Below are 10182 nucleotides of genomic sequence, written 5' to 3'. Positions count from 1 at the left end.
TAGAGACGGTAAACTTGAGGGCGTAATTACAACGCTCTAAATAATGTTCCCAATCATGTCCTTGCAATTAATCCCGAAAAGTAGATGTGTCCTAGAGTGTCAAACTCGCAATTGCTTTGATTATATTCAAATTCTCCCAACTACCAAATTTTCCTATTACAGAAAGAAAATAAAAAGAACACCAATCTTCTAAGAAATGTATCAACGCGTAAACAAAACATAACGTGAAAAATGGTTTAGAAGCTGATAGCAACACAAGAGTTATAAAACTGGAAAGACATTCCAGTATCTAAGAAATATTGTTGGCTCCAACCTGAACTGGCAGCTAGCGTTTATGGTATAAGAGAACCCATCATCAGGAGTAGCATCCACATTTTATATAGAAATGTTCAATGTAATGTTGAGTCCCGTATCTAGTTTCGGATAACGGCTAGATTTTTTTTCGGACGCGAGATCTTGGTCCAACGCAATTGTTTAAGGATGAAATATAGGGCAACGTTGAGACGTTAGGTAACTTATTCTTGATCCGTGACAATCAATGGATTTGGCTCGTTCTAGCGAGAACGAGACTCGACTAAACGTAAACCACGCCCTCCCTCTAGACCCGGACAAATACCTCTAGTTTCGGATGGCCTCTCGTGTAGAGCTACCAAAGCACAGACACAAACCGAACCTATTTGTTGCAGTAGCCTAACATCTCATCTTCCAAACAATCGTATGGACAGCGTCGTCGTGTTGCGAGCGTAGCCGTGGTAGTCGTCAGAGTTGAGTGAAGTCACGCCCTCTAGTTTCGAATGCCCGAAACACGCTAGATCGTCATTTTCCGAGTAAATTTAGACACTCTGTAAAGATTTTGAGCATTTTGAGCATAGAATCTCGCCGTCTAGTGCTAAAATCAACTTCTAAGACATGTTTCTACGTATTTCTAGCCAATTTCTCATCACTCTCTGCAGTGTAGAGATCGTACGGTGCCGTTTGAACATCTAGGGAACAAAATTTCCTTATGTAGCAGTATCTTACTGGCTTGCTACGCAATCTAGAGTAAAAAAGGTTTGACTTGCACAATCAAAAGTAGGGTATTCCCCTCTGATAGTGGATATCTAGTTTCCTTTTCTTATGAGATGGTAGCATTAATTTGTTTCACTTTTCATACGACATTTCCAATAAACGAACGATCCTGATCTCTCTTTTGCTTCAGTAACAAACAGGAGTAACATGCGGCTGGTCTAGATTCATAGTGTAGACATACCTAGCCTCGTACCCAGGCCTTCTTTCGCATGCGCGCATAAATTAGAAGGAAATCGTGGTAATGTTGCACGCATGCGGAACCGACGTTGTTTAGAATCTCGAGCCGATAATGTCGCGCGCAATGAGATCCAATTTGGCAAATGGTGGATGAAGGCAGAGCTTCTGGTTTTGATATGGTGTTGCACTACGCTCTAGGCAAGCTTAAGCTGTGTAATGTAGAGCTGAAGGAGCAGCAGCGTGTTGTCGTAGAACACATCTACAACGAAAACGACGTCTGCAGCTGGCTTCCTACAGGATACGGTAAATCGCTGTGCTATCAACATACACCGTATAGGGTTGACTGTAAGCTAGAGAAATGTGGTGAAGAAGATTGTGGATATGTCGTCATTGTCGCGATCGTGTCTCCTATAGTATTGCTGATGATAGAACAAGTCAAAGATTACGCGAACGCGGAGTTTCACTTGACCTTGCGTCTAGATCTAGGGCTTCATCACTACTGAACACGGAAGCTGTTTCACTGTCGATTGCGCGCGACATTATCGGCTCGAGATTCTAAACAAAGTCGGTTCCGCATGCGTGCATATATTACCACGATTTCCTTCTAATTTATGCGCGCATGCGAATACAACGTGTACCAGGCTCTCTTCTCCGGGCGCGCAAGAGGGCCTGGGTACAAGGCTAAGACATGCCTAGCCTCGTACCCAGGCCCTCTTGCGCGCCCGGAGAAGAGGGCCTGGTACACGTTGTATTCGCATGCGCGCATAAATTAGAAGGAAATCGTGGTAATATATGCACGCATGCGGAACCGACATTGTTTAGAATCTCGAGCCGATAATGTCGCGCGCAATGAGACCCAATTTGGCAAATGGTGAAGGCAGAGCTTCTGGTTTTGATAGGGCGTTGCACTACGCTCTAGGCAAGCTTAATGTAGAGCTGAAGGAGCAGTAGCGTGTTGTCGTAGAGCACATCTGCAACGGAAACGACGTGTTCGTCTGTCTTCCTACAGGATACGGTAAATCGCTGTGCTATCAACTTATACCGTCTAGGGTTGACTGTAAGCTAGGGAAACGTGGTGAAGAAGATTGTGGATATGTCGTCATTGTCGTGTCTTCTCTAGTATCGCTGATGACAGAACAAGTCAAAGATTGCGTGAACGCGGAGTTTCACTTGACCTGTGGTCTAGATCTAGGGCTTCGTCACTACTGAACACGGAAGCTGTTTCACTGTCGATTGAGCGCGACATTATCGGCTCGAGATTCTAAACAATGTCGGTTCCGCATGCGTGCATATATTACCGCGATTTCCTTCTAATTTATGCGCGCATGCGAATACAACGTGTACCAGGCCCTCTTCTCCGGGCGCGCAAGAGGGCCTGGGTACGAGGCTAAGACATGCCTAGCCTCGGATTTCCAGACCAATGTAGCGCCAATTACAAAATCGGCTTAGACCAGCCGCGTGTTATTACTGAAGCAAAAGAGAGGTCAGGAACGCTTGTTTAGAGGAAGTGCGGTATGAAATGTAGAACAATTAATTCTATAGCATGAGAAAAGGAATCCACTATCAGAGGGATATACCCTACTTTTGATTGTGCAAGTCGAACCCTTTTTACTCTAGATTGTGTAGCAAGCCAGTAAGATACTGCTACATAGGGAAATTTTGTTCCCTGGATGTTCAAACGGCATCGTTCGATCTCTACGCTGCAGAGAGTGATGAGAAATTAGCTAGAAATACGTAGAAACATGTGTAAACATGTCTTAATTAAAAGTTGATTTTAGCACTAGACGGCGAGATTCTATGCTCAAAATGCTCAAAATCTTTACAGAGTGTCTAAGTTTACTCGGAAAATGACGATCTAGCGTGTTTCGGGCATCCGAAACTAGAGGGCATGACTTCACTCAACTCTGACGACTACCACGGCTACGCACGCAACACGACGACGCTGCTCATACGATTGTTTGAAAGATGAGATGTTAGGCTACTGCAACAAATAGATTCGGTTTGTGTCTGTGCTTTGGTAGCTCTACACGAGAGGCCATCCGAAACTAGAGGTATTTGTCCGGGTCTAGAGGGAGGGCGTGGTTTACATGTAGTCGAGTCTCGTTCTCGCTAGAACGAGCCAAATCCATTGATTGTCACGGATCAAGAATAGGTTACCTAACATCTCTACGTTGCCTTATACTTCATACCCAGACAATTGCGTTGGACCAAGATCTCGTGTCCGAATCTAGCCGTTATCCGAAACTAGATACGGGACTCTAGTATAGTCCAGTGCTTACCATGATAGAGTGGTTTCCTTCATGCATGGCTGGGACCTTGCAAACCAGACAGCAAACATATTAGCTAAATAGAAACTTTCACATACTGTAATTATATAGATCGTTATAGCTGCAATTGGATAAGTTGCTGTATGTAAACATTAAACTCTAAAGCAAGGAAACAGACTAATTATAAGAACAAGCTGCTGTACTCATAGCTGTTCAAACATATTACCCATACTTTGAGTCATTCCATGGTGTTTCACCTTCAACTTAATTAAAATGTTTGAGCAGAATATGATCGATATCCACAATGTGGAGGATTTCAGCTGCTTTCAAACGATCTTTATCTAAGCCATTCAGGACACAAATTGCCACTAGGACATACTTGCCATAATTATCATTGGACTCTTAGTACAATATACGATAATGTGGATCATATTATAGTCATTCACGACCAGTTTGTGGCAGAGTCAAAAACATAACTTTGGGGACGTACTGTTAGGTCAATTAGATTAATTGGAGGAAACACTGTTTCATTAGCTTGGATGGTAGCGCACGCTAATTATGCTTTGTCACGTGCCGCGGTCACCCCCTCTAGCGCGTGGTAGGTCCTAACAATTTAAAAATAATTGCTACCCCCAGTTTAGGGCATGCATGGCTAACTAGAGGTGAAACCCGTAACTTCGAGAAATGTGAGAGTTCACTTGCCTTTTTGACGTATCGTCTCTGATAACTTAATTAATTAATCTTGTCTCGGAAGTAGAGAATCCCTTCCTCTAGCTGGAACCGTTTGGATTTCTTACGAATACCGCTCTTCTCGCTTTCCGAGAGACCGAGGTCATCGACATCGTTAGGAGGATCGGCAATCGCAGGCCGTCTCTATGATATCTGTCACGTGACAGATATCATAGCGTGTCTCGGTCAAGACTGATTTGACAGCGTAGTACAGATTTTCTAGCAAATCTGACTGGCCGAGACAGACATCCTAACAAAATGTGTCTAATATATAATCCGTTACCTAGAGAAATGCTCGGAGGCACGAACACAGGGACGCATGCATGCACGCAGCAAACTCACATGCTCTAGCTATAACCAGTACAGTACAACAAACTAAAGTACAAACGTATACTAACACTTTAAACGCTTCCTGCTGTTGGTTTGATTGCTTTGTGTTTACGCCAACTGACACGTACAGTCTAGAGACTGACTGACACGTCTGATTTCCTGGGCTTTGGCGACGGCACACGATGTCAAAATGTATTTTGCTTGCATGTGAGAAAAAGATACCGGCGGATCGCCATGTGGCAAGCAGTGGCACCTGGTGGCAAATGCAGTTCCATCTATCTGTGCACTGGGCCCCTGTGCCGGACGTGCTTGAGACGCGGGAACATACGGAGGGAACAATGCACCCCAGGTGCACTAGCACCAACCTCATATTTGTATTACGATTTGCTTGAGACTTTATGCTTGAGGTTTAAAAGTACCACAAGAACAAAGTGTACAATCACATGAGTCATTGCAAGTAATCCTGCAAACTCTTAGATGTATGTGTCATTAAGTGCCTAACTCATATTGCTTTTATCATTATATTAAAATTCTCTCAACTAACAAATCTTCCTCTATTAAAAAACCCTGAAAGAACAGCAATCATATTGTATAACTTGTAATCAAATGGTTTAGATAGCTGATGACAAAGCCATAGAACTGGAAAGACACTACAGCATATGAAAAATTGCTGGATCCAATCGTTCAACCTAAACTGGCAGTTATTGTTTATGGTTTCAGCAGTAGCATCCAAATTTTATACAGAACTGTTCAATGTAATGTACAGATGAATACCTGCCATGCTTTGCAAACCAAATCAAAAAAAAAAGATTTAGAGATATTAGATCTAGCACATGGCAACACTCCCAATCTGTCCTTGCAAAAAACTAAGTTTAATTACTACATTGAGTAGTGCCCGTATCGAAAGCATGAGAATAGTGAACCTATTGTCATTTTATAAATATTTATAATAAAGCTCAAATATTTTTATTGTAGCGTTATAACTATATACTAATAAATAAAATTTATAAGACTTCTAAAATTCGTATCAACCGTCTCGGTTGGCAAAATAACCTGCCTCCGTCTCTGAGTAACCTAAGTACATTGAATCAGACTGATGCACATAATTTATCTCTCAAACAAAGATAAAATGTCTTTACAAATAATGTTAAACTAACCACCCCTCGTGTGATTCGACTCTATGTTGTAAATTGAAAGCTTGGTGGCGAAGCACTCGCAAAGTAAAACAGCATTATGAAACACAAATCTGTACACACACAACCACACCGACAAATAAACAGATATACTACAACGCACGCTTGCTGAAGATTAAAATCAAAGATAATGGCAAATTGCCACGAGGCAGGCCAGTTCTATTACCATTTGCTGATGCTTACAGCATTCATAGAGTGTATGAATACAACTAGGAGCACCAAATGTTTCACCAAGGTGCCGTAGAGCCTCGGCAATGAGTCAACTATCCTAATATTTGTATTACTTTCCTTAGACTTTACACTTGAGGATGCGACTACCACATTTTACACATACACATTACAAAATCTGTACACACTCTAAAACAATTCTATGATTGCAGTAACAGCAGTTAACCTAACCCCTGCAAAGACTATAAGAGGTGCAGTAAAATATCAACTTTGTAATGTTAATATTATTTCAAAATTCTCCTATTAACCAAAACTTCCTATCACAAAACCATGCATGTCGGAAAAAAATTGTGAACCAACAGTGACATAAAAAGATAACGTGTTGTCAGAAATATATGGTTTAGAACAGTTTATCTGCCTAGTGCGCTATTTACAAATGAGGCTGCCCTTTTTGTAACCATTTCAGAAACATATCAATATTTGGTTTGGGGGTAGCTATAGGTCATTGTCTAAACCAGAAGTGAAAATCACGTTAGGGACAACATACAAAGTACTGTAGTTCCTGTAGAAACAATGTGTACTTACAATGATGCACTCAATAATTGACAACAAACGGGACTTCGACACGTACAGGGTCTTCGTTGCAATATGGTGGCATATGGTTTATGAGAAGGTGGTGAACCCAGAAGCATTGTAAAAGATACAAATACAATAACATAATACAAAAAAGGCACCGCTAGTTGGCAAAGAAATTAACACGGGCATGCAATCAAATATTTCATGTTCATTTAACTAATGAATAAATTTCTAGGCAATTCTAATAGCAAAGTCAATTAAGTTCATAACCAATACCAATTAGCTTTCTCGACTGAAAAGCTCAGTTTTACACTTTACATTCAATAGTCATCATATAATCATCATGCAAACCTGTCGATATCTCACTGCTTTCCAAAACATTGACTGCAACCTGAAACTTTGCACCCTGTACACGACACAGGCCTGACTCCTCACAGAAATATACCTCAGCTTCAACCTAACATAGACAGATGATGAAATAATTAAGCTAATTAATTAATTCTAAAATAGATTTTACCTCAAATGATGATTCAGTTAGATGGACTGCTGAAGTGCAAGAAAGAGAGATACAAACATCTCGAATACAACATATTGAACCAGATTTGTCACCCAACACTTTGATGGGGCATCCTAGCCATAACAATGTACAATCATGAATGAATGCATAAGACAAGAAATGCCATTGAAAATCAAAAAAGACAAATACAAGTAATTCATAATTGGTGTGTTTATAGAATAAACATTCATTACATATTGGTGTAAAACGAATATTATACGTAGTGATTGCAACAATAACAAAACTAAATACTGATTTGTCTCAAGGTTTGTAAAACTAGACATAAACTAACCTTTCGCATGTATAATCAGAAAAACACTTGACAATGCAGTTAACTTAATTGAATTAGACATCAACTGAAGTTTTATGTAGTTGTAATTAATATTAATAGTTGAATGTGGATAAATGATTATGTAAGCAATTGTTTAGTGATTGGATTCCGATTGTCTGTACCAAAAACTAGAGTCTACACCAAACATGACTGAGATAAGCAAGTGCTCGCATTCTACAACACACATACACACACACACACACATTCACACACAGACACACAGTAACACACACACACACACACACACACACACACGCACACACACACACACACACACGCACACACACACACACACACACACACACACACACACAGTAACACACACATACACACACACACACACACACACACACACACACACACACACACACACACACACTCATGCACACACGCACATGTACATACACACAACACACACACACACACACACACACACACACACACACACACACGAACAAAATAAACAAATGGATATGCCCTACAGTACAGTACCCAACATATCACCCCAGCCTATTTCTAGGTGGTCCCAGGCACTAGAGCTTGAATCTGTAATGACATACCTCTAAGTGCTTGGCCAGAACATCCAAGGGCACTGACTGTGGCACACTCGGGACTAGACCTCAAGCCCACATGTACACAAGCTGCGTGATGTTCTGCCACGTTAGCGGTCACATCCACCCTCAGTCAATGACCAGGTACTCATTTATACTTCTAAGTCGAGAGAGGCAATTGCGTGTGAGTTCCTTGCCTAAGGAAATTACACATGTGCCCATCCTATACTTAGACTCATGACCAAAAGGTCCCAGATGTTTCCATTCTCCAAATGCGCTCTCCAACCAATCCATTCTCCAACCAATGCGCCACACACATGCACACACACACACACACACACACACACACACACACACACACACACAACATCAAGTAAGTACGTACAACACAACCAATACTCTTAATACATTTCCAAACATTGCCTTCTGGAATAACAATTTTCCAACGACTAGTAGCTCCCTCAGTGAAATGATAGTCTGCAGAAAGCTCAACGTGCAATCGAATGTTCCTTGTAATCCCATCTCTCATACACAATGGAGGCAGTTGAGTGACAGCAGTTCCTCTAGGTGACACACGTTTCTCTTTGACTTGCTTAACTTCAGACTCTACAACAGCAGCTTCTCTGACAAACAGCTGACATCAAACAGCCAGTTAGTACCAACGTCTAATACCACGCAATACATATGACAAACCTGAGAAACAAGTTTTGATTCTAGGTCTACAATCTTAATACAATGATTGTTGGTGTCAGCTACATAGAGATTGCTGCAGTCGTGTGACACACATAAGCCTCCCGGTTCAGAAAACTGTGCACTACCATATGAACCAACAGCTGCACCTGCCGATCCATTTCCACATATGGTGACACATTCACGAGTCAAAGGATTAACACGTTTAATCTAAAATGTCAGGAATTAGTTTACAAAATCGAGAAAGAGAAACGTGAGCAACTTTGTGATTATAGGAGTTGGCAACATATAGATGATTGTCTTTGCTGTTCCAAGAGACTCCAAGAGGATGCTGCAACTTGGCATCTACACCTTTGCCATCAACATCACCAAAGCGAAACAAATTCTACACATAACAATAAGATTTGTTAGTGAATGGGTGCATGCATGTGTGTGTGCGTGTGTGTGTGTGTGTGTGTGTGTGTGTGTGTGTGTGTGTGTGTGTGTGTGTGTGTGTGTGTGTGTGCAAGTGCGTGTATGCAATTGTGTGTGTGTGTGTGTGCAAGTGTATGTGTGCAAGTGTGTGTGTGCAAGTGTGTGTGTGTGTGTGTGTGTGTGTGTGTGTGTGTGTGTGTGTGTGTGTGTGTGTGTGTGTGTGCAAGTGTGTGTGTGTGTGTGTGTGTGTGTGTGTGTGTGTGTGTGTGTGCAAGTGTGTGTGTGTGCAAGTGTGCAAGTGTGTGTGTGTGTGTGTGTGTGTGTGTGTGTGTGTGTGTGTGTGCAAGTGTGTGTGTGTGTGTGTGTGTGTGTGTGTGTGTGTGTGTGCAAGTGTGTGTGTGTGTGTGTGTGTGTGTGTGTGTGTGTGTGTGTGTGTGTGTGTGTGTGTGTGCAAGTGTGTGTGTGTGTGTGTGTGTGTGTGTGCAAGTGTGTGTGTGTGTGTGTGTGTGTGTGTGTGTGTGCAAGTGTGTGTGTGTGTGTGTGTGCGTGTGTGTGTGTGTGTGTGTGTGTGTGTGTGTGTGTGTGTGCGCGCAAGTGTATGAGTGTATGAGTGTGCGTGTGTGCAGGTGTGTGTGTGTGTGTGTGTGTGTGTGTGTGTGTGTGTGTGTGTGTGTGTGTGTGTGTGTGCATGTGCATGAGTGTGTGTGACAACGAAATCGTAGATGCTAGCTACAACATTACTATGGGATCCAATGCTCCACCCACAACAGCTTCTCACCATAAATAATTTCTCTTCGTCTCCTTCATCGAGTAGCCCACCAGACTGCATCTCTTGGATAACATCTTGACAGTGATTGAGCACCGCTCTTATTGCCTGTCTCGTCTGCACCGATATCACAACTCCCGGATGTTCTTTCAACAACAGACCTTCGTTGAAATCAACAAATTCACGGCAACGAATTCTGTAAAATAAGAAATTTTACCAAGGCTCCGGATTACTTCCAATAGGTTGCTTCCAGATTGTAATTTCAATTCTTCTGCAGTCTGAAGATGTTCAACTACCTGATCAACATGTTTGGCAACCTCTTCTTCTCCTAGGACAAAACCTTTCTCAATGTCGTAGCCAAGACTG

At 41.9% G+C, this 10182-nt stretch overlaps 1 protein-coding gene across 2 annotated transcripts; it reads right to left on the bottom strand.

Moving 5' to 3' along the window:
• Nucleotides 1–6619: 6619 nt before the first annotated feature.
• LOC134189113 (uncharacterized) lies at nucleotides 6620–10148 on the bottom strand. 2 transcript variants are annotated; one of them, XR_009971439.1, is made up of 5 exons: nucleotides 9829–10148; nucleotides 8640–9021; nucleotides 8355–8580; nucleotides 7026–7138; nucleotides 6620–6965 (listed from the first exon to the last, which is right to left on the bottom strand). XR_009971439.1 is itself a non-coding variant. In XM_062657348.1 (5 exons), exons 3-5 carry the CDS (start codon nucleotides 8473–8475, stop codon nucleotides 6816–6818), a joined length of 369 nt encoding a protein of 122 aa, XP_062513332.1. In that variant the 5' UTR covers nucleotides 8476–8580; nucleotides 8640–9021; nucleotides 9829–10148; the 3' UTR covers nucleotides 6620–6815. The 2 variants fall into 2 exon arrangements, 1 of the variants encoding a protein (XP_062513332.1); XM_062657348.1 differs by having other exon boundaries at nucleotides 8370–8580.
• Between the last annotated feature and the right edge of the window lie 34 nt (nucleotides 10149–10182).

This window comes from Corticium candelabrum, chromosome 13 (genome assembly GCF_963422355.1).
Source record: "Corticium candelabrum chromosome 13, ooCorCand1.1, whole genome shotgun sequence".
Taxonomy (NCBI): domain Eukaryota; kingdom Metazoa; phylum Porifera; class Homoscleromorpha; order Homosclerophorida; family Plakinidae; genus Corticium; species Corticium candelabrum.
This window is presented reverse-complemented; position numbering and strand designations above follow the sequence as displayed.